General features: G+C 38.3%; 1 protein-coding gene across 1 annotated transcript; it reads right to left on the reverse strand.

Annotated features, from left to right (window-relative positions):
• Positions 1 to 654: 654 nt before the first annotated feature.
• LOC131536314 (zinc finger protein 658B-like) lies at positions 655 to 25,781 on the reverse strand. The gene is made up of 11 exons (XM_058769165.1): positions 23,842 to 25,781; positions 20,574 to 23,613; positions 19,986 to 20,153; positions 19,482 to 19,869; positions 15,946 to 15,978; positions 13,889 to 14,894; positions 13,500 to 13,521; positions 11,343 to 11,510; positions 3,466 to 3,847; positions 2,912 to 2,980; positions 655 to 2,870 (listed from the first exon to the last, which is right to left on the reverse strand). The coding sequence occupies exons 3-11, from the start codon at positions 20,151 to 20,153 to the stop codon at positions 1,966 to 1,968; spliced, it is 3,141 nt and encodes a 1,046-aa protein (XP_058625148.1). The 5' UTR covers positions 20,574 to 23,613; positions 23,842 to 25,781; the 3' UTR covers positions 655 to 1,965.
• Positions 25,782 to 25,816: the final 35 nt, after the last annotated feature.

The raw sequence follows: 25,816 nt of genomic DNA on the forward strand, positions 1-25,816 counted from the left end.
CACTATCTGATCACTTCTGTAAGATACATTTAAGTATCTTACTCACATGACAGTAACAACTTGGTAAATGTAGTACATCCAAATTTCATTCATACCATCCATTCATAATGTAATATACTTTTTCTAACAGTCGCTACGCTGGTTCAATATCAAATGTACTACCTACTCAGCATGTGATTTCAGATGCACAGTTAGCCTTGGATGCCTGAAGACTTTGCAAAGATGGCAGAGTAAACAAACCTTCCTTTAAATGGACTTTGGCTCTGTAATGCAAGTTAAAGTAAATAACAGTCATTTCTAGCCATGTGGCAATATTAAAATACTGCTAAAAGAAACTGTGACAGTTTTTGTGTTCACATGAGGACAATACTCCAAATATCCCATAAACATATGCTTTAATTCTATCTGGCATTACAGTGAAGTTAAAGTAGCTGCCACAAAACAATTTTTTTAAATCTATCCTGTAAATAACTTACCTTGGTGGCATAAATGCTCTGCAAGAACAGTGATGGAATGGATAATTAAGGCTCTTTCTTGATTAAATGAATCCCTCCCAGCAATGAAAAAACAGAGTGCAATAGCCAGTGACTCTCTCATTCTTTACACCATTTCACCACATAAAACATGAATAACAGCCTTATGAAATCCAGGTGCTCATATTATTATAGTATTTTATTTTGAGGATTTTTTATAGTTCTGTCTGGTTTAACATATAACCATTGCTCTACTCCAGGGGTGGGCAATTAATTTTCCCAAGGGGCTACATGAGAAATTTGGGCAGTTGCAGAGGGCCGGACCAATACACATAACTAAGTTCTGCCCAATATATTTTATATCTCTCTATAAATGGAACATTACAATCATACAATGAAAATGTGGAGCACAATTATACCACTAGCTAATGAACATTAACAAAAACAGCTTTGAAAATGTGATTTGTTTTTGCAGTGTTTCAAAAACTACCATCAAAATTTTGAACAAAAAAATCAAGTATTTCAAAGATTATAGACGTGACATTAGCAGTCAAAACCTGAAACACACATTAGATGTATTCATTACCAATAGCTATATTGGACCATCTCTTTATATTTTTCTAAACCGCTGAAAATAGAGTCCAGACATAAGTAAAGTATCAGTGGAAAATGTTTTGGGAGACAACGTATGCCTTATTGTAGACTTTCTGTGATTTACAATGCACAGCCCAGAAGCAACAATATCTGCCGAATGGAAAGGGTTGGCTATTCACAACATAAAATATAGCCTACATACTTGTTATGTTTTTGTGTTTCAGTGGAAAAATCAATATCACGGATGGACATCTCTCCATGACGGACGTGACAGTTCTGAAAGCGGAATTTATCCAACAATGGAAACGCGTAGCTAAATTACTTTAAAAACTTTAACAAAGACGTCTAGCTGGTATTTAATAGGGCTGCCCCCAACAACTTAACTAGTCATTCATTTAAGTCATTATTAACTAATTGCATGTTTATATTAAAGCTAATAATCCAATGAGCTTCAATTCCATGCTGAAGCACAAGTATAAAGGTTGCCAACAAGCACAGGCAAAAGTCGCCTAATGATTATGAATGTGTTGGAGAAAATGAGATATTTTAATTGTTTATTAATTCTCTCTCATCTCCAGAGTACTTTAGAGAGAAATGCAACCTTCATACAGATTACAATAATCAGGAAATATTTGTATTTGAATTGGTTTGCAGTGCCGTTGCATTGCGTAATTACACCTAGGCCTATCTACGATTGACTTTTAATTCACGATTCACAAATTACCTCATGCCGGTCAAGGATAGGCAAAGGGCCAAATGCCCAGGTCTGCTCTACTCTGTCAAACATGACTTTATATACAACATTCGGTTCAATCCACCACATGAAAGCTCACTGCTCCCTACTGGCAGCAAGAGCTCAATGAACAGTTTCAGTTTTTTCCAGATTGACTGATGAAAGTCACTCTGATGATTCTGGAGCAGTTTGTTCTTTAGCGTGTTTGTTCTGGTGGGTCTGAAAACTACCTAAATAAGCGAATCTCTCGCCGCAGATGGAGCAGGAGTAAGGTTTCTCTCCTGTATGAACTCGCTGATGGACCTTCAGGACGTCTGATCGAGCAAACGTCTTATCACATTGTGAGCATTTGAAAGGTCTTTCTCCGCTATGAGTCCTCTTGTGGTTTTGTAATGTACTATGTTTACTGAAACTCTTCCCACAGACGCTGCAGTGATACGGTTTTTCTCCAGTGTGGACTCGCTTATGAAATATAAAATGAGATGGATTTGAAAAGCTCTTCCCGCAGTAGGAGCACAGATACGGTTTCTCTCCGGTGTGAGTCCTCTCGTGACAGTTCAGGTAGGATTTGTGACGGAATCGTTTGTCGCAGTATTTGCACTGAAACGGTTTCTCACCTGAGTGGATTTTCTGGTGTGACTTCAGACAGCTTGAGTCTGTGAAGGTTTTTCCACATTCACTGCACTGGTACGGCCTCTCATTGGTGTGAACACGCACATGTTTCTTCAGATGAGATCCGTGGTTATAACTCTTCTCACAGTGAGGGCACTTGTACGGTCTTTCTCCCGTGTGGATTCGCTTATGAGCATCAAGATTTGCTTTGGTGCTGAAATACTTGTCACATTCACTGCAGTGGAAAGACTTTTCTTTGTGTGTCTTTATATGAATTTTCATATTCTGAGCAGTGGTGAAAAAAACCTTCTCACAGTGTTCACAGTTAAACTCCTCTTCACGCTGTGCTCTTTTGAATGAAGTCTCCTCTCTTCTGCGGTAGGAAAGCTGATGTTGCATCTCCTGCAGGTGAAGTCTTTCTGTTCTGTGTGTTTTATCTCGTGTCTCGCTAAATGACCCTGTGAACTCAGTGTTTTTCCACAGGTGGCACAAGGAAAACCTTTGACCGTCAGATTCTCTTTTGATGTTAAGGCTGTTTCTCCATCAGAAGATGAACTGCCTTTGTCATCTGAAATGAACAAAATGGTTATAAATTCTGGGTTTTAAAATATACTTGAAAAGAGTTTGTGTGAATCTCTGCAAGTTAAGTAAATAAACTCACACATAGACATATTGATAAAGTGAGTTTGGAAATGCAACATTCACCACCCATTTCACTATATTTATAATGTAATTTTGCAGTATAATAGCATTATTGCAATCAAAATGTATTTCTTTTATGATTGTATAATTTAACTATAATTTTATCATGACAAAAATAATTGAAATTTGATTTTTGGTCAAATTGTGCAGCCTTAATAACAGACACAGCAAATCTGTGACTCTTAAAAAACAAATTCTAGATCAAAACCTCAACAGAGAGGAAAAATAATAAAAATACTATCATTTGCCATTATGTTCCCAAATATCTCAGAAAATCTTTACTCAAACCTGATCAGACCATCCTGAAGAGACTCTGCTCATATTCAAGTGTCATAAAAGCAAGAAACAAACCTGGAGGAATGAAATCTTCATCTTCATCATCATCATTCCAGTTATTCTCATCATAATAATAATCATCCTCCTCCTGCTCTTCCTCGTGACTCTGTTGTTGTTCCTCTGCGGTGGTTTCTTCTGCTCTGCTCTCGATCAGGTTCCTGCAGTCCACCAGTTTGACGGAGCACATCTTCAGCGGCGTCTGCAGCATCTGCTGTTCTCCAGCGTTACAGTCAGAGGTTTGATCAGTGGATTCATGATCCTGAGCGTCAGTATAACAGAGTAAAGTGAGGCTGAGCTCTGAGTCCTGTGTGTCTCTGGATCTCTGATCTCTGACGCTCCAGACTGAATCCTGAGCTTCTGTCCCATCAGCCACACGCACTGAAACCTTCTCCACATCCTGACAAACACAATCAGCTCATCAATACAGAATCATATATCAGTTGAATCTGACACTCATGAATCAACTTTGAACCATAAAGGGATACTTCACCCAAGAATGAAATTAATTACTCATGTCGTTCCAAACCCGTAAGACCTTCGTTCATTTTGGAAAAGAAATTAAGATATTTTTGATGAAATCCTGCATAGACAGCAATACAACTGAAAATTTCCCAGGCCCAGCAACATAGTAAGGACATCAGTTAAACAGTCCATGTGGTATCAGTGGTTGAACCGTAATTATTACAATGCTATGAGAATACTTTTTGTTGTGCTAAAACAAAAATAATTCCCTTCCGTTCAAATGGGTGTGATTCTGCTGATGCAGGAGCTGATGATTCAGAGTGGCTGAACACCTTCAACGATCTCCCCATGCTGCTTCCACACATACCTCTGTGTTTTGTAAGTTTCAGAAATCGTCATATCTTTCCTTGATCTGGTTTGAAGTCGTCTAGTGAAAATTGTTCACTGCACAACCTCATTTGCTTGACGTATCGAAGCAGTAAATTAACATCCCACTCAACAGCCAGCAGCCATAGCTTCAGTCGCTCTGAATCGTTTACTTGCTCTGAATCATTTATATACAAAGTGTGAAAGGTAAGTCTCTCATCTGTTGTTGTTGTTGGTAATGCACTTTTACGTACTCTCACTGGTTTCTCACGATTCAGGCATCTGGGAAATGCACACTTTAGCACCATTAAATACTTCACCAAGATGCAAAGCACAATCAATGCTTGCATGCAGCTTGCATCTTCCTCATCTTGTAAACAAGGCGCAGCACATCAGCAGCATCACACACATGGACTGTGCATGGTACTCTCATGGACACGTCGACGACTGACACGGAAGAGACGACATTGCTGAATAAAGTCATTATTTTTGAGGAGTGTCTATAGACTCTTTTTCTGTTAGTAAACATTGTGACTTTTTTTGTGGGCGGGGCTTAGGTGGAGGCAGAAAGATTCCCCTGACCGCCTCACTAACGCTAGCTATGAAGTTTCTTTACCTTGTTTTTTTAACAATAAGTGCATTTACATGGACCCTCTTAATGCGATTATAATGAGATTTTGGCGATATTGCGATTATGCTTTACCTCATGTAAACGCAATACTTCGATCTAAATAATGCGATTAAGCTCATAATCGCAGCAAGCATAATCGTATTAACATAGGTGGCGTACGCCGATTTTAATCGGAATATACAGGCATGTAAACACCTTAATCACAGTATTGCCGCTCTGACCAAAGTGCGCATGCTCTTGTGACATATATGAATAACGTGACACGCACCTGTAATAATACGGAGATTAGAAACGATGGAGGGGAAGAAAGCATCGCATTCTGAGGAAAACACAACAAGCTGCCAGCAGTCTCTGTTCCTTACCTTCATCCAGAGCAGAACGCGACGGCAGCGTAAGCAAACAAATTCCATCACATTTCTATGGCGCCGAAAAGCGTGCAATACAGCCATACAAAATAATTATGCATTAGACGTAAATAAACTTAAAACAGCGACCAACACTGCTCTTTCTGAGTCCATCATTTGTGCTGTCCAGTGGGGTATGTGAATAATGGCAGTAAAAAAATTAACCACAATTCTTAGCGAATAATACGAATAATGGAAATTGCATGTAAACGGGAGTAAGATCTTTGCTCTTGACATGTAAATATCAAAATGCGATTAAGTCCTTACTCTGATTATTGGAAATAATCGCAATATTCGTGCGCATATAAACGCGGTCAATGGCTGGAGAAAATCCGATTTGACCTGCATATGTAAGGTCACTCACTGTGCAGGACCATGATTGTTATTTAAATAACTTAACTTTAACAGACAAAGTCAGATTGGCCGACCCTCTGCTCATGGATGGATGATTTTACCTCCGATTGAGTGACTCGCGTCGCATATAACGTTAGAGAAACCTAATGAGTAGTAAAGAGAGACTCACCTGTGTCTATCTAGTCATGAAGATGTACATATATTTCAACTTCAGCAGGCTATTTTTACAGCTAACGTTACGTGAGAGTGAACTGGTCCAAAATACAAAAAGTAAGTTAAACATTCAATGTGATGATATATTATTTGAAGATGTATGTATCATGGTCAAATAGTTATTTTAAAGTATATACATCCTGTAAATTATGCAAGTTAAGTTTACAATACTTTACATACAGTACATTTAAAGGAAGATGTGAATAGTTTCTAGAAATAAAAATTCCAGAAATTAATTTTGAACTTTCTGTATTTGATTATTATTTCTTACTAAGTTCTTAGAAAGTCCAGCCACTATTAATCACAACAATTACAGATGATTAAGCATATAAATCGTCAGTTTGTTGTTTTACACACATGCACACAGACATTATTTCATAGTTGTGAGATGCATAAGAAATCTTTAGACACGTAACACAAACCATAATCCATAACAACAAAAGACAATACTTTATTTAACCTTTTGATTAAGAAGTGTGTGCTGCAAAAGCGAGCATTTTTGACGATCGTTTCTGTCCAGTCCGCTCATTTTATCTCGTTTAACCACAGATGTAGTCAGTTTTTTTGTCTGGCAGTGGCAGCAGCAGCAGGTATTTAAAATTTAAAATTGGAGCCTGTACTACGTCGATTTTTGCATCCAACATCACAACAAGATGATATTTTAAGCTCCTTATGCAGCCGAATCTGCGCTGGTTTGAATAGGCAGCCTCCAGTTCTCCCTTTGTTTTGCCTCCAGCTAGCGCGGTGACGTAATCGTGATGTCGGCGCAAAAAGGGTCTATTTACACTAAGTGCATTCACTAAGTGAATAAAATAGCCTTGACAGCCTTACTTACTGGAGTTTCACAACTATTGACTTTATTCTCTCTCACCGGACTTGTGTTTGTGTAGGTGATGTAAAAGAGGAAAGCAGGCATTTGGACCAAAGCACTGTGAGGCAAGGGAGGGGGAGACTTAAAATGCATTTTTGCCCCTTTGTGTTATTTTACTACTTACACAATTATTTAAAGTATAAAGCATTGTTATTTACAATACACAGCGTGGTTTTTAATCATATTTTTAGGGGGTCCTGTCCCCCCCAGGATTTCGCCTATGCTCCAGTGGCGACCATTGTAAAGTGCATGCTGTGGTCATTTTTGACATGATTGACACAAGTTCGAATCCGCCTTTTGTCTAACTTTTATTTCTCCCTTTTCAAATCTCATATCACATCGGAAATTTAGTTTTCAATAAAAATGAAGGAATCGAAAAGTTGAAAATAAAGTATCGGGTAAGGTTAGGGTAGGGATAGCTTATACTGTCCCAATAAGGTGGCATCCATTTAATAATCTGAATTAAAATGATAATTAGTGCTGTCAATCGATTAAAAAATGTAATCGCGTTAATCACAGTCATGGACATGGATCATGATTAATCGCAAATTTAAAATACTAGGATTTACCTGTAAATGTGTTGAAATAAAGAAATGCATGACAAACTAGTTTAAGGAAACAGAACCTTTCATACTTCCGCCAGGTATGATACATAATCCTTATTATCTTTTGTTTTTATTCAGCCATTATCAGCCTTTAAACTGGCAATAAAACGTTTACCAAGCCACATCGCTTCAATCCCAGTATACATCTACCCAACTATTATCAAAAGTGTTTCTAAATAAATACAACAAAACATTTCTTGCGAACTTACGTGAAGTATTATGACAAAATGCATTATAAGGAAGAATTGGACCTGTTCTGCAGCTGCATTAGAGCTAACATTAGCATCTCCCCTCCATCCTGGACATTTTCCTCACACGATGCTCCAGCAAAGTCAAGAGTATCATGAAGGACTCCACACACCCCTCCCACAGTCTCTTCCAGCTTCTACCATCAGGAAGACGGTACCGGAGCATCAGAGCCCGCTCTGCCAGACTGCTCAACAGCTTTTTCCCCCAGGCTGTGAGAGCCCTGAACTCAAATCACCTCTGAACCCCCATACAAACCCCCTACCTCCTGAAACATGGACCATCTGAAACTTATGGAACTTTTTTTGTGCAATCGAAGTGTGCTACACACAGGTGAGTGGGCCTGTACAAACCACCTGTAGTAGCACACTCTCCCCCTCTATGCGCACTAGTCACTTTTCACACACACTGCTGTGTATACAAATCCCACAAAAAGACTATATTACTTACAAAAAAAGTAATATACGTATGTTTACATGCTCATGCACTACAAATCATCCTGCACTGTTCCCAGCCAGATGCTGACTCACAATGTTCTCTTCGCACATGTACAGTATTTATCTGAAGCACTCGTATAGTTTGTATCTTTTAGTTTATGTATAGGTAAATTTTTTAAAATTTATATATAGCATATTTATAGTCAAATCTATCAGTAGGATAGTTGTGTATAGGTTTATATTGTTTTACTTCATTGCTGTATGCCTGTATTTATGTAGCACCGTGGTCCTGTGAGGCACGACATTTCGTTCCACTGTATGCCCCGCATGTAGCGGAGTGACAATAAAGCTCAACTTGACTTGACTTGACTTGATCATGCTTCATGAGACAATTTATGAGATTAATAGTACACTTTTACTCAGAACTCACTTCAAACCACCATCGAGTGTTTGTAATAACTTCCTTTTACGATCACATGTGGAATTTGGTCGTTTACTGTTGTTAAAATATGCTATTTATAGCCTTTTATATCGCTGCACAAATTAACATCAGATGTACACATTCACTCAAGAAAATCACATACAGACCATATCTATCGTAATCGTGTGTTTATTATCTTATGTAATCTATAGTGGCTGTCGTCATGTTTATTTCTGCTGTGTAAAGCCATAACATGTATGCTCTGCTGAAACTCACGTTGTTTGTGATGTTACCGCCTCTCCGTTCTTACGTTGCCAGGTATACATTCCAAGTATAGTACACACATTAGTAAAAGGATCTATTTTTATTTTTATTTGTTTATATACAATTTGGGCGGCCGCGGTACATTATAAAAGTAGCCCAAAAAAAACGCAACCCACGGCTCTGTAATTTCAAAGTAGCCCACTTGTGCCGTTACCCTGGCAACACTAATTCGCTGTACCCTCATCACACAATGATAGATGACCTTCCGCGCTGCGATGACGGGAAGAAGTTGGGGTCAAACCTTATCAAACGATTAATTTATCTACAGTAGTAACAACAAATGATATTTTATTATATGATATGACTAATATCATGTTTTTAAATATGATGGTTTCATTCTAAACATGGTGATTATCTCTAATATGGACACGCATAATATATGATATTTACCATCTAAAACTAACCATGTCATGTCAACAAATGGAAAAGTCAGCCATGTATTAATTATCATGTTAATTATGTGCCTTTCACCCCAAGAGCGGGGGTGCTTTTTACCCCAAATACCATACTTTTACATATTCTTTCGTTATTTAAAAACTGCTGCTTTAATTATCGTAAACAAAACTGAAAATCATTAAGAAGACCTTTGTCTCAAAATGTATGCTTTGATTTTATTAGGGCTGCAACAACGAATCGATTAAATCGATAAAATCGATTACTAAAAGCGTTGGCAACGAATTTCATAATCGATTCACAGTCGCGCGACGCGAGACGTTTGATTATTTAAAAAAAAAAAACTTTAGTTGAGCGTGAGCGGAGTGAACACACTCGGTCTCTCTCGCACGGATGGTAGCAGAGTTTGGCGCCTCATAAAAAAAAAAGTAAAAAAAAAAAAAAAAAAACGAGCGGAGGTAGAGGAAAGATACATGGCGGAGGCAGAGAAATCCGTGCGACCCAAGTCATCCAAGGTGTGGGAGCAGGGGCGGCGTTTATGTATGGCAGAGTATGCAGTTGCCATACCCTAGCCCAGTCAGGTGCTGTGAAAAATTATCCAACTTGAGTCGCTTATAATTCGTTTTTATTATTTTAAATCAGAGAGTTTTAAAATAGTAAACCAATGATAAGCATTAAAATAACTTGTCAGTAAAACTGTAACGCCATCGGATCATCGAGCTCTCAGCGAGACCTCGTAACTTCACCCCGCCTCCGTTCAGATTGACGCGACGCGCACAGCCTGGAGAAGATGAGATCTCTGCTTTTCGCAATGCAAGGGTGAATAAATAATTGGTGTTTGAATAGTACAGCGTTTTCTTTACTCAAACACTATGTCAGTAAAGGATAATGTTTTTGTGTGTTTGAAGAGTGGAGAAGAATTAGTTATTTGCTGTCTATATACGTTTTAAATATCCTGTGCATTATGTGCATAAGCGCTTAATTTGAGATTTTGGCCAAGTGTATTAAACAACAAGAAAAAACTAAGCGCCCATATAGCTACAATCAAAGTTATATAACCTGTAAAAGTTGATGAAAGCATAATGCACTTGCTGCTTCAGATAACAGTTACAGCCGTTCTAATGACAAACAAAACACTCCATCTCCGTCATTCTCTGGTCAAAAACATTGTTAACTCCATTTGAGCTTGATTTTCATATAATGTTAAGTGCAAGTGTCTGATACAATACCAACGCTAACGACGCAGTGTTGTTAAATTATTTAATTTTTTGCACCCCCAAAAAGTCTATATATTTGGCAGATGTAAAGCATACATGTGTATGTTTTTTGTGTTAGTCCATTTTTATTTTATTTTATTATTATTATAACAGCTCAGGGATGTTCAAGGAGCAACATGTTGGTGCACTTTCTAAAGATTTTAGTTCTGTTTTTGAATAAAGGGTTGGAAATGAATGCTTTTCTTTTTTCTTTTTTTTAAAATCCGATTCATCGATTAATCGAAAAAATAATCGACAGATTAATCGATTATTAAAATAATCGTTAGTTGCAGCCCTAGATTTTATCGATTCTCATTTGCTACTTAAATCTACAAGATTTGAAAAAACATAAAATATTAGATCAAGTAAGCACAGAATCAACTTTGCACTGTTGCGCGCGATTGCTTCAAAGATCAGACAAATATGATCTTTTTGCATCTTGAAAAGAGGATGTTTTGGAAAGTGCTACGCCACGTTTTTGTGCCGTCTAGTGGGTTAGATTAAAATAACATCAAAGGTGTCTTTAGTCCTGTTGTACACTACTGCTGCCTTCTTTTTGTTTTCTTAGTGCACAAAAAGTATTCTTGTAGCTTCATAAAATTACAGTTGAACCCCTGATGGCAAATGGATGGTTTTAACAATGTCCTTCCTATGTTTCTGAGCCTGGGAACGTTTCAGTTGCGTTTCTGTCTTTTGAGGGACAGAAAGCTCTCAGATTTCATCAAAAAGATTTTGTTAATTTATGAATGAAGGTCTCATGGGTTTGGAACGACATGAGGGTCAGTAATTATTGACATAATTTTTTTTTTTTGTGTGTGTGAACTATCCCTTTAATAGAACCTATACACATTTTTACTGGCCAGACTGACAGTGATTAAGTTGAAGGATGAAATGAAGAGCCATTCAAACCTCTCTGTTCAGTTTGTCTCCTCTTTCTCTCAGCTTTGCCTCCAGTGACGCCACCTCTTTCTTCAGCCGACAGATTTCTGTGATGAAATCCTCAATATCCAGCATGGACAGATCAGTTCCTACTGATTTACAGCAGATCACATCCACCTGCGCTTTCATGATCAACATCTGAACACAAACACATCATGATTATTACAAGATTTATATAATAATATGTATTATACAATATTTATAATGAACTGATCAAACTAAAAATCAGAGCAGAACTACACAGAACTGAATAAAGAAAATTAACTTCTCAAGAATATTCAGAAACATTAATTTCAGATAAAAATGTATTTGTTTAGACTTATTTGTTTAGGTTCATTGTCGAGTATCAGCTATACAACATTATATTAATATCTAACACTTCAATTTAGCTGGATTTAATAAACTATATACAATGACTGAGATTTAATCGATTTTAGGCCTTCAAAAGTGCCCTGCATACTACAATAGTTATGTGGTTAACTGTTGTAGTATGCTGGACACTTTAGGCTAAGCACAATTTTTTAGCCTAATGCGGTTTTATTATAAACATCTAAATTAAACTATGGTTACTGTAGTAAAACGTATAGGTTAACTTTTCTAAACTAGATTTGGCTAACGAACGCTTTATTTAAGCTCATTAACACACTAAAGACAGCAAATCAACAATCACATAAACAGTTAAAACACGTACCGAGACTGAGCTCCAACCGTCTTTCTTTCTTCGGTGGTTTTACCGGTGAACTAAGCGCGTCACAGCGCCTCCTTCAGTACAGTGAGAGAAGTGCTAATCTGTCTAGTCAGCGTGTTGCTAGATATTCTATCTGCACTTAAAATAAAAAATGCACATTTCATTTCAGTGTGCATGGTCAGCTTACACAGCCCAAAAGACACGATTTGAAACGTATAAACTGATGTATTTAAAGTTTAAAAAAACCCAAAACAAATTCATTCAATTATGAATGGGAAATTATTAAAAAGCGAAATGCAATCAAATGTGGCATGGGACACTATAATGTCCATCATATAGACACCTCAGAATCTCGCCGGAAATAACAGGTCATCATCAGGATATTTTTTTTTTTTTTTTGCCTATACCTTTTTAAATCGGACATCCTTGTTTTGTCTCGTTTTTCACGTAGTATACAATAGGGAAGCATGCAATTTCAGATGCAGCCACCTCCACTTCCACCTTGATTCTGAAGTGTGCCTCCATAGACACTTTACTGTCCCATGTGCCACCGGAGCAGATTTATGAATGGATTTGAAGTGACACAACTGACTCTGGTAGGTCACATGACATCATGGCAGATGTAGTACATCCAAATTTCATTCATACTACCCTTATTCATTTTAAAATAGAACATACTTTTCAGTCACTAAGCTAATTCAAATTAAAATGCACTTCCTACTCAGTATGCGATTTCAGATGCAGCAAATCAAACCTTATTGGATGCCTGAAATATTAGCTCAGAGACTTTGCAAACATGGCAGAGTGAACAAACTTTAGTTGAAATGGACTTTGACAGTCTAATGCAAATTAAAGGAAATAACAGTCATTTCTAGTCATGCTGTGGCAGCATTAAAAAAACTGCTAAAAGAAGCTGTGACAGTTTTGCGTGGTCATCATTCCAAATATCCCATAAAAATACACTTAAATACCAGGACATCCAGGCACAAGAACAGTTTCTTCCCCCAGGCAATCTGCCTTGTGAACAGTTAAACGTTCCCCACATTACGCAATACAATGTGCAGTAACTTTATATTTATTTGTTACCACCTCCATCCTAACATATCCCTGCATCTCATTCTATTCTATTCTACCATCGATAGCACAACTGTACATACAATTTATTTACTTTTCAATTTTTGTCTATTTACATGTGTATTTTTTACTCATCTTATTTTTATTGTCTGTGTGTTCTCGTCTCTGTGTACTGGAAGCTTATGTCACTAAAACAAATTCCTTGTATGTGCAAGCATACTTGGCAATAAACCTCTTTCTGATTCTGATTTAATTCTATCTGATCTTTAATTCTATTTGACATTACAGTGATGTTTAAGTACTTGCCACAAAACCCCCAAACTTTTCCACCCAGAGGATTGGTTTCTACCAAGTAAATATCTTACCTGACATGGTGGCATAAATGCTCTGGAAGAACAGTGATGAAATCGATAATTAATAATAAACCATATGGTTCTTTCTTGATTAAAAGAAACCCATCCAGCAGCAATGAAAACAAAGTGTATTTGCCAGTGACTCTCCTTCACGCATTTCACCACATAAAACATAATTAACAGCCTTATGAAATCCAGGCGCTCATATTATTGTAGTATTTTGCTTTGAGGATTTTTAATAGTTCTGTCTGGTTCAACATAAAATCATTGCTCTACTCTGTCAAACATGACTTTATATACAGTGTTTGGTTCCATCCACCGCATTAAAAAAGTTCACTGCCCCCTACTGGCAGTAAGAGCTCAACGTACAGTTTCAGGATGAGCCGATTTATGAAAGTCACTCTGATGATTCTGGAGCAGTTTGTTCTTTAGCGTGTTTGTTCTGGTGGGTCTGAAAACTACCTAAATAAGCGAATCTCTCGCCGCAGATGGAGCAGGAGTAAGGTTTCTCTCCTGTATGAACTCGCTGATGGACCTTGAGGATGTCTGACCGAGCAAACGTCTTGTCACATTGTGAGCACTTGAAAGGTCTTTCTCCGCTATGAGTCCTCTTGTGGTTTTGTAAAGAACTATGTTTACTGAAACTCTTCCCACAGATGCTGCAGTGATATGGTTTTTCTCCAGTGTGGACTCGCTTATGAGATACAAAAGAACCCTGATCAGAAAAGCTCTTCCCACAGTAGGAGCACAGATACGGTTTCTCTCCGGTGTGAGTCCTCTCGTGACAGTTCAGAGTAGATCGTTTACGGAATCGTTTCTCGCAGTATTTGCACTGAAACGGTTTCTCACCTGAGTGGATACTTTGGTGTGACTTTAGAGAGCTTGAGTTTTTAAAGGTTTTTCCACATTCACTGCACTGGTACGGCCTCTCATTGGTGTGAACACGCACATGTTTCTTCAGATGAGGTCCCTGGCTGAAGCTCTTCTCGCAGTGAGGACACTTGTACGGTTTTTCTCCCGTGTGGATTCGCTTATGAACATCAAGGTTTGTTTTGGTGCTGAAATACTTGTCACATTCACTGCAGTGGAAAGACTTTCCACCGTGTGTCTTCAAGTGAACTTTTAGACTATAATGAATGAAAAAAACCTTCCCACAGTGTTCACAGTGAAACTCCTTCTTCACGCTGTGCTCTTTTGAATGAAGTCTCCTCTCTTCTGCGGTAGGAAAGCTGATGTTGCATCTCCTGCAGCTGAAGTCTTTCTGTTCTGTGTGTTTTCTCTCGTGTCTCGCTAAATGACCCTGTGAACTCAGTGTTTTTCCACAGGTGGCACAAGGAAAACTCTTGACCGTCAGCTGCTCTTTTGATGTTAAGGCTGTTTCTCCGTCAGATGAACAGCCTTTGTCATCTGAAATGAACAAAATGGTTATAAATTCTGGGTTTTAAAATATATTTGAGAAGAGTTTGTGTGTCACTCAGGAAACATACAGAAGTGATGTAATATCTGTCTATAGGTCAATGACGTGATGCTAATATTTTTGTGTCCATATGGTTTAATTAAATTTAAAAGGGTTAAAATTTCAAAATAAATGTGCAAATTACTTGCATACATTCTCTTTTTTGAGGACCAAGTCTAAAATTTCTGGTTTTAATTCATTTTGAGAGAATATTTGGGGGATGATTGCAAAAATGTCAATGTGGTGTAACCATAAAAACTTTGTAAATAATTGATCTTGTTTTAAAAAAGGTGAAATTCTCAAAAAAAAAAAACACCAGATCAGCTAGTTTGGCATAACCTTACAGTAGTACTATTTAGTAGTAAATAAAAGTAAATGGAACACCTTGTTCTGAATATGATAATTAATTTGGGGAATCATGTGAGTCAAGTCAAATTCCTCAAGTGTCAAGATGGTGTAACCACCATTTAAGGAGCCATTTTCTTAATATTTTGCAAGACGATCATGCGACAGGAAATTATATCACAGAGGGTTATATTATATCATTTTAGGGTATGGTCAGGTATTCTTAGGTATGCATGTCAAATGGTATGACCTTAGGAATACATTGATAATTCATCATTATTATAAAAATGAGTATTAACTTTAAAAAATACATTTGAAATATTCCCACCAAGGCCATGTACTAACCACTGGCCATGTATTGTCCATGATAACGCCTGTCAAATTAGATTTTAAATCGAAGTGTCAAGTATAAGCCTTTGTGTTAGGGGCCAATTTAGTCAAATATCATTAGTTTATGATGCAGATTTTTTGAGAAAGTGGTGCTTTATCTACAACTTTATTGTTAAAGCTCTGTGTAAGTCTAGGATAAAATAATTATGTTGCACAACATTAGTGTTTTTGAACTGTTTAGCTCTAATGCATATTTCTATTCCATTCATTTAAAAATTTAAAGGGACAGTTCACCCAAAAATGAAAATTAACACCTGATTTACTCACCTTCAAGCCATCCAAGGTGTATATGACTTTCTTCTTTCAGACGAATACAATCAGAGAGAGCAAAACAAAACACAGTCGCGAATTAGAAGTACAAAATGAGGATTTGTAAAGAAAAATGTCAAAGGATTTCAATATAAGCCAAGAGGAGAATGGTTTTCCTTTGCTGTAAACAAAACTTGGTTCTCGCGGGACTAGCATCCCACATAGCAATTGTCATCTGGCCCAGCTCTGGGCCAAACACGCAGTTACACTCGGCCCACATGCAGCAAAGAATTACGGCCCTTGTGTGGCCCAGATCTGGGATACAGACATGAGCCACACATGAGCCATAACTGGGCCAAATCTCAGCCAAATAATAAATCATACCCAGCCCTGAACTGAACCACATAAAGACCAGTCTTTAACCAGAAACCCCAAAACTGAGCCATAAAAAACTCAGCCACGGAATCATCAATAGGCAGTAAAACACACAATCACACCTTTAGACAATTAAGCATCTGTAATTCACACTTCTTTAGATTGTGAGGGAAAGACTTCCTGGCTCAGCTGGGACTCGAACCAGAGATCATCTTGCTGTGAGGAGACATCATTTCCCACTGAGCCACTGATGCTGCACTCAGCCACGAACATTAAATACAGGTATACTCTTTAGATAGATGCTGAAATGTACAACATACACAGCAAAATCCTCACTGAACACTGCACACAGTGTTAAAGGAAACACTAAAGTAGAGTTGAAGTTCACGAGATGAATGATCAAATTAAATGATCATATAACTGATGATTAAGCATTTGGTAAAATCACCTGCGTCAAACACATTAAATCTCTGAAGATCTCAGCAGAGGATGATTAAACAACTCCACAAACAGCATCACCAGCTTCACTCATTACTAACCAGACTGACTTTATTTCTGTCAGATTTCTACAGAAGCTCTTACTGAGTATTAATAGTGGTTTAGATGTTGATGTTTATTTCACCAAGTAAGTCACCATTGTGGTGGGCAGTGTTTGCTTTAGTTGGGATCTTGGTCCTCATACTCCTTAGGTTAGCTTTTTTTGGCTGCTGTAGTTGTGTGTTTGTAAAGCATAGTTGTTGTGGCAAAGAAAGCCAAGACAAAATGAGATCAGATGCAATCGCTCTATCTTGATGGCGATGACGAATTTGCAGCAAAATAAGCATCTAATAACTTTAGAATTTCATCAGTAGTTGTAATAGTGTTTTGATTTTATTTTTGTTCACCTTTGACATTCATAGTCACCAACCTTCTGAAGCTGCAGTATCGGCACTAATAGCATGAAAATTAGCACACATCCTGAAGACAGACATCAAGATTTTGCATATGAATCACAACAACTGTGACAATCAAAACCAAAAAGCTTCATGTTGCGCAATGCATGATGGGTGGCTTCATAGTACAAAACTCGCTTCTAATTCCACATCCTGTAAAACTTTTTGGTTTTGATTGTAACCACTGCGGTGATTCTGTGTGTGGCCGCATGATTAGCATTTCGTGCACATGCATTTTACCCACCTTCAGGACATGTGACTATAACATTAAAAACAAAACACCATTACAACTACTGATGAAATGTTAAAATTGTTAGACAATCGTTTTATTATGTCTTTGTCATCACCATCAAGATAGAGAGATAGTATCTGCTCTCATTCTATCTTGGCTTTTTTCACCACAACAACCAAGCTTTACAAACACACAACTACAGCAACCAAAAAAAAAGAAGCTGAGGACCAAGATCCCAACTAAAGCAAACACTTCCCACCACAATGGTGACTTACTTGGGGAAATAAACATCAACATCTAAACCACTATTAATACTCCGTAAGAGCTTCTGTAGAAATCTGACAGAAATAACGTCAGTCTGGTTAGTAATGAGTGAAGCTGGTGATGCTGTTTGTGGAGTTGTTTAATCATCCTCTGCTGAGATCTTCAGAGATTTAATGTGTTTGACGCAGCTGATTTTACCAAATGCTTAATCATCAGTTATATGATCATTTAATTTGATCATTCATCTCGTGAACTTCAACACTACTATAGTGTTTCTTTTAACACAGTGTGCAGTGTTCACTGAGGATTTTGCTGTGTATGTTGTACATTTCAGCATCTCTCCAAACAGAGTTCTGTACCTGTATATTTTTGTACCTGTATTTAATGTCTGTGGCTGAGCGGGAAATGATGTCTCCGCACAGCAAGAAGATCTCTGGTTGGATCTCTGAGCCAGAAAGTCTTTCCCTCACAATCGAAATAAGTGTGAATTACAGATGCTTAATTGTTTAAAGGTGTAGTTATGTGTTTTACAGCGAAATATTAAAATTACAATACGAGACACGAGTTCACTGTTTTCTTGTCAGATATTGTTTCTTAACTGTAATTACAATACGAGACAAGTTCACAGTTCATCACTATGATGATTTTTTTTTTTCAGCATTGAAGGAAAAAAAAAACATTTCAGCTGAACAGTCATGCAGTCATGCATTGATTTTCAGTGTCAATTTCTTCAACAAACAATAACCTTTGGCTGTAGAAGCATCATGGTCAGGTGGTGTAACTGGTTTGTGTCAATTAACATAACCAGTATTTTTCATAAAAATATAATTATATACAGGGAAATTAATGTAGAATAAAATTTAATACTCTATTTCAATATAATAACATGGTTTTTAATATTTCATACATAATTGGTCAAAGATTATTTAGAAAACAGAGGTGTTTTCAGTGGCCCTCCAAATATTGCAAAAATGCATTACAATTTACATTTAGAGATAAATCAAATAAAATTATTTTCGTGTGATATTTTAAAATGAAGTATTTATTTCTATAAGTAAGCTTTCTTGCTATCTAGGTGGATAAAATATTTCTCATTCTTTGGCAGTTACACCATTTGACATTTTCAGGTACATTCAGTCTTATCTATTGTAAAAAAAAATGGTCATTTTTAATTAAATAAAATCAACATGAACATCCTGTGTACATTTTAAATGATCTAATGTATGCTTTTAAATAAATTTTTTTCTAAAATTTTAGAATTTCTGCCAGCCCCTTTTTGTCGCTGTGAACAATTAATTAAAAAAGATATATGATATGGTTTAGTGCAGTTATCCAATTGAAAAAAGTTAATTAAATAAACCATGCATTGACACATTTATGGAAATTAAAGATTCGCCACCCATTTCACCATATGTATAATGCAATTTTACAGTATAATAGTATTATTTTAATCTCAATGTATTTCTTTCATGATTTTATAATTTATAATAGTTGAAATTTGAAATTTTTGGCCAAATCGTGCAGCCTTAAAAACAGACACAGCAAATCTGGCTCAATTAAAAAACACATTCTAGATCAAAATCTCAACAGAGATAGAAAAATTCTATAATTTGCCATTAAGCTTCCAAATATCTCAAACCTGATCAGACCATCAGAGACCAACAGCCAATATCATCCTGATCCTGAAGAGACACTGCTCACATTCAAGTGTCATGACAAACAACAAAAGGTCATAAAAGGATGAAACAAACCTGGAGGAATGAAATCTTCATCATAGTCATCATCATTCCCATTATTCTCATATTCATCCTCATCCTCATTCTGATCTTCATCCTCTTCCTCGTGACTCTGTTGTTGTTCCTCTGCGGTGGTTTCTTCTGCTCTGCTCTCGATCAGGTTCCTGCAGTCCACCAGTTTGACGGAGCACATCTTCAGCGGCGTCTGCAGCATCTGCTGTTCTCCAGCGTTACAGTCAGAGGTTTGATCAGTGGATTCATGATCCTGAGCGTCAGTATAACAGAGTAAAGTGAGGCTGAGCTCTGAGTCCTGTGTGTCTCTGGATCTCTGATCTCTGACGCTCCAGACTGAATCCTGAGCTTCTGTCCCATCAGCCACACGCACTGAAACCTTCTCCACATCCTGACAAACACAATCAGTCATATATTTAGTAATAGCATGATTCAAAATAAGACATTAATTCACATAACAAGCAGTCCATATTAGCAGCTAAAGATGAAATGAAGAGCTGTTGAAACCTCTCTGTTCAGTTTGTCTCCTCTTTCTCTCAGCTTTGCCTCCAGTGACGCCACCTCTTTCTTCAGCCGACAGATTTCTGTGATGAAATCCTCAATATCCAGCATGGACAGATCAGTTCCTACTGATTTACAGCAGATCACATCCACCTGCGCTTTCATGATCAACATCTGAACACAAACACATCATGATTATTAAAGACGCATTTATGATGGACTGATCAAACCCAAAGTCGTAAACTAAGCACGATATTTTAAGATTTCTGCCCATTTCTAAGCTTTTTTAAAGAGTGTCCAGGACTGAAAATTAAACAATGTGCTAATCTAGTAATTATGGCTTTATTACAAATATAATTTTTGAACAAGTCCACTGTAATATAACAATGGCAAATTTGTGGTTACTGCAGTTTTAATACAAATACCTCAGTTAAATAATGGTTAACGTAGTAAAACCATGATTAATTTTCATAAGCGATGAGAAAAGGCGAAGAAAACCTTTATTTGAAGTCGCTGAAACGCTAAAGGCAGAAAAACAGCATGCACATACCTAGTTAAAACGCATTCATCAAATAAAACACGTTAATAACATACCGGAGCGCTCCAACCTTCTTTCTTCAGTGGTTTTACGGGTGAACTAAAGATCGTCACAGCGCCTCCTTCAGTACCAGCGATGAAGTCAGAAAATAACTCTCTCTCTCTCTCTCTCTTCGCTTAATTGGCATGACAATTGTTACAATGTATTGCCAAAGCGTAGTGTTTACATTGAATCTAGAACAGATGCAACAAAAACATGCATGTAGATACATTTAAAAAGTCAAGTCAAGTCACCTTTATTTATATAGCGCTTTTAACAACACAGATTGTGTCAAAGCACTTAACAATATCAAATTGGATTATTAGTAGATTGTTAGTAATGTATAATGACAAGATTAAACACTCAATTTTCAGTTAAAGGCATTTCATTATTGAATTCAGAGATGTCATTGTCTAGCTCAGTTTAGTTTAAATAGTATCTGTGCAATCAAATCGGCGATAATCGCTAGAAATTAAGTGTCCCTGACTGAGCAAGCCAGAGGCGACAGCGGCAAGGAACCAAAACTCCCTCCGAGACAGAATGGAGAAAAAAACCTTGGGAGAAACCAGGCTCAGTCGGGGGCCAGTTCTCCTCTGACCAGACGAAACCCGCAGTTCAAAAGTTTATATTTCTATTTTAATTTTGTTGCAATTTCTAACAATAGTAGTATTATGTAGTTAGGTATTTTATTATATTTTAGTTATTTAGTTATTTTTGGTTGATATATCTAGGGATATATCTCTGGGGGTCATCTGGGTGTGCTGGTCTCCGCTGACGATCAGGGCTGTAGACATCACCTCTTGGTGCTGATCCACCATCTGATCGGATACGGACTGAGAAACAGAGTAAGAAAGAAACAGACTAATATTAGCGTAGATGCCATTCAACTTACGATGTAACGAGTACATCGTGTGTTATGGGGAGTGTCCCGGTTCCGGTTGATCTAATTAATGCAGCCTAACAATCCTTTAACGGATTTGAATAATAGAAGCGTATTAATGTGTTATGTGTACGCCAGGCTTTTTCTGAAAGATCATGATTTTTGACTTCTCCATGTTTATCGGTAAGGCCCAATCGTTACTGTACTGTTCCAGAATGGAGAGGCTTTGGTGCAGCCCCTCTTCATGAGGAGACAAGAGCAGAAGATCGTCTGCATACAGGAGGTATTTGATTTCTCTGCCCTCGAGGGTCAGACCAGGACCAGAGGACTTATCAAGTGCTGATGCCAGTTCATTAATATAGATATTAAATAGAGTCGGGCTGAGGCTGCAGCCTTGATGGACTCCTTTCGTTTGACTGAAATAATCCGTTCGTTTGTCGTTGATTTTGACACAGCATTTGTTCCCGTTGTATATGTCCTTTATGATGTCATATGTCCTTCCTCCTATTCCACTCTGGATAAGTTTTAGGAAAAGTCCATCGTGCCACACCGAATCGAAGGCTTTTTGGAAATCAGTGAAGCAACCAAATATTTGTCCTTGTTTTGTCTGCGTAACGTATTTTTGTATGAGTGTGTGGAGTGTGTAAATGTGATCTGATGTTCTCTGTTTAGGCATAAATCCAATTTGACAGTTGTTTATAATTGTGTGTTCTTGAATGAACTGAACTAATCTGTCATTAATAATCGAGCAGAATAGTTTTCCGAGGTTGCTGCTGACTGTGATGCCTCTATAATTGTTTGGGTCATACTTCTCACCTTGTTTAAAAATTGGAGTTATTAGATTTTCTTTCCAGATTTCGGGAAAGTGTCCTGATTTTAGTGCGAGATTGAATAATTTCAGAATAGCATCTTTCAATTTGGAGCTGCTGTGTTTCAGCATCTCGTTAGATATTCCATCCAAGCCACAGGATTTTTATTTTTAGGGATTTCATTTTGTCTATTAGTTCATTTAATGCTATGGGTTTGTCTAGATGGTTTAGCTGCTCTTTAATGGTGAATTCTAGGTCGTGTAGTTCAGAGGTCAGATGTTTTTGGGTAAGGGTTGGTTCATTTTGTGAAAAGAGTTTTCCGAAATGTTCAGTCCAGATGTTTGGGTCGTGGATGGGAATGTGTTTAGCTTCTCTGGATTTATCTAAATTATTCCATAATTCCCAAAAATAATTGATCGACTGCCTCCTCGATCTTGTTGAGCTTCATCTTCATGTGATCAGCTTTTTTCTGTATCAGCAGTGACTTGTATATCTTAAGGGTTTGTTGATATGTGGCTCGTGTTTGTTGGTTTGCAGGGTCTCTGTGTTTTTTATTTGATAATGATCGTAATTCTTTTCTTAGTTTTTGGCATTCTTTATCAAACCAACCAGCTTTAGCGATTTCTTTTTTACATCTGTAATGTTTTCTTTTTCTCAGGGCTTTTCTGACTACTGTAGAGAAAATTGAAGTTAATTGTTCTGTTGCTAAATTGATCATTTTCTTCTATTCACCAAATGAAGTCAGTAGAAATGAGTCCATCATGTTCTCCTCATGAGTGCTGTGGAGCTCGGCTTCGTACTGGGCAGGACTGTCTTTACTCCATATAAATGTGGAGGGGAGGGGGTACAGTTTGACCTTCTGCTCTGAAGATGGCAGAAGATTCACTGACGTGTTCAGACTGAGGACTATGTGGCTGTGGTCTGATAACGGTAGCTGTGGCATCACTGTGAAATAGTTGATTTTGCTTTGGTCTAGATCTGTAATGGCGTAATCTGTGCTGCTGCCCAGACAGGAGCAGTAGGTGAGTCGACCCAGAGAATCACCCTTTATTCTGCCGTTAACTATGTATAGACCCAGGCTTTTGCAGAGCTGCAGGACCTGTTTTCCGTGTCTGTTTACTGTTTACGACTCACGTGGGGGGATATATGTGGCACATAGGTACAGGTCCTCATCTAAACACAAAATCTCTTTTTTAAGTTTTATCCAAATATGTGTTTTTCCTTTTTTCACAGGCTGAATATACTGCCACAGATGGTCTTTGAACCAAACTATGATTCCTCCTGAATCTCTTGTGTTTTTAACATTAGGCTGTTTGATTGACGGGATACGCAGCTCTCTGTAGTTTGGAGGGGTGTAGGATTTGGAGTCTAAATATAGAGAAATACAGTGAGTGGATCCATTTTACAAATGTTACATTTAAAAATAAACAAGTAAATAAGCAAAACAAATAAGTTAATAAGTAAACAAATAACAAGTCATTAAGAAATAATGATCATTCTTGATTATAGACCCATCGTGTGCTTAAGTTAATAGATTATCACATATAATTTTCAGCATGTTTTTGATCTGGATGAGGTCAGTGGAGTCTGATGTACCTCGTCGTGCCGGTACAGCGGCGTCGCTGCCGGGAAGCTGCCCAGCTCTCTCCTCCCGGTCCGGATGTGTCTTCTGAGGGCTGTTCAGGGTCGATGCCTTGGGTTTTGCAAACAGTCTCATGCCCTCTCGGTGGATGTGGATATGGTCGTAGAGATGCTGATGTGTGATTTGCTGATGGTTGGCTATGTGGACATTCGGTATTGGGGCACAGATGTTAGCTATCTCCACGTTGATGTTGTTGATGATCCTTTGTGGCACGTCTCTGCGAGGTAGAAGACTCGAGATGATGACTTTGGCTCTGGGGTAGATCCTGCTAGCTGTTCTCACCACGCTGGTCAGGGCTTTTGTGACGTCCACCCTTCTGGTGCTGAGGTCGTTTGTTCCGGTGTGAATAATAATGTGTGACCCAATGCACCCTCTTGCAGCAGTCTTAAAGCAGAGTGTGAGGTGGGACACCAGAACTTCTTCACCGATCTCCCCGGAAACAGTCGTCTGGGGTCAAGATGATGGCCGTTGGAGTCGCAGAGGATGACGATGTTGTCTTTTCTCTCCTGTACTCTGCTGTTGCTCGTGGATGATGATGTTGTATTCGGTGGATGAATATGTCTTTCCTCTTGAGGCTCTGATGGGCTTGAGGAGACTGACGGGTGGCAGGGGTGAAGGAGCTCTGAGACTGTGTGCTGACACGCTGCTGTTGAGCTGAGTTTGTGGAGGTGCTGGGTGTTTGTGAGCCGACACACCTCTGGTGTTGAGTTGTGGTCGTGGAGGTGCTGTGGGGTTGTGTGCTGACGCACTGCTGCTGTTGTATTGTGTGTAGCTGGGTCCTGGTCTCCTCCAGCCGTCTCTCCAGAGTGTGGCCGTGTTGTTCTCTTCTGGTCAGTTCCTCTCTCACCCTCCTCAGCTCCTGCCGCAGCTCTTGATTGTCCTCCTCCAGGTGTCTTACAGCAGAGCAGAGTTGTTGAAGTTGTTGCACACTGGTCAGGTTCAGGAGCTGATGAAGGTTGTTGTTAGTTTCCTCTTTAAACAGGAAGAAGTCCTGCTCCAGCTCAGCGATGTTATCTCTCAAAGCCTTTATCTTGGGAGACGCAGGAGTGCTGGTGTGCCCATGTGTTCTTGAGCTGGGGTCAGTGATGGTAACTGCCTCATCTTCTGCCTGGCTCTTTACTTCAGGATCTTTCTTAATCTTCTGAACCCCCTGTTTAAGATTTCTGAAGTTCCTCTGGAATTCATTGAGGCTGGTTTCTGGTCCCTGGACCATGACTGTGCCATTGTGATAAAGGTTCACAGTCAGCTTTGTGTCGTCGTCTACCTTTGCTGATGCCTCCTTTCCTCATACATGTCATGGCGGAGCAGAGGACGGTGTGCCAGGATGATGGGTGTTCGGTAAAGAAGAGCAGGTTACACCGGACTCTGTTGTTTTCTGGTCCACTGTAGTCAGATAACAGTATCTCTGGGTTCTCTCTCAGGATCATTTCTTTCATCTTTTTCTTGTCTTTGGCAGATTAAATTTCTGCTGGATATATTATCTCCAGCTCCTCTTCACTTTTGAAAAATGCCTCAGCTTTAGATAGGCCCATTTTAATAATTACTTTTTGTAGAGGTCTTACCTTAATAATCTTCTGCCTCTATTGTTTACAGTTAGGTATCCACTTATTTAATCAAGATTTGAGTCATTAAAAATATACATTCTCTGGTAATAATGTTGTACAACTCCCATTGTAACCATGGCATCTCTCTCTATCTCTCTCTGGCATAACGACGCAGTAGAGTAATACTTGGAGAAACACACAACTGCAAGACACTAAGGTACGAGGCAAATCACGAGAAGTACCATGGCACAAAAGGCCTCGATCAGTGTTTAGAGCAGTCCTTTATCCAAGTCAGGCAAGGATAAGAACCAGTCGCCACCACCCTCCGGTGAACTCCAAGAACTGCCTTCCTGAAAACAAATGTAGACATACACAAAGAGAACAC

Source organism: Onychostoma macrolepis, chromosome 01 (assembly GCF_012432095.1).
Source record: "Onychostoma macrolepis isolate SWU-2019 chromosome 01, ASM1243209v1, whole genome shotgun sequence".
In the NCBI taxonomy this organism is placed as follows: Eukaryota; Metazoa; Chordata; class Actinopteri; order Cypriniformes; family Cyprinidae; genus Onychostoma; species Onychostoma macrolepis.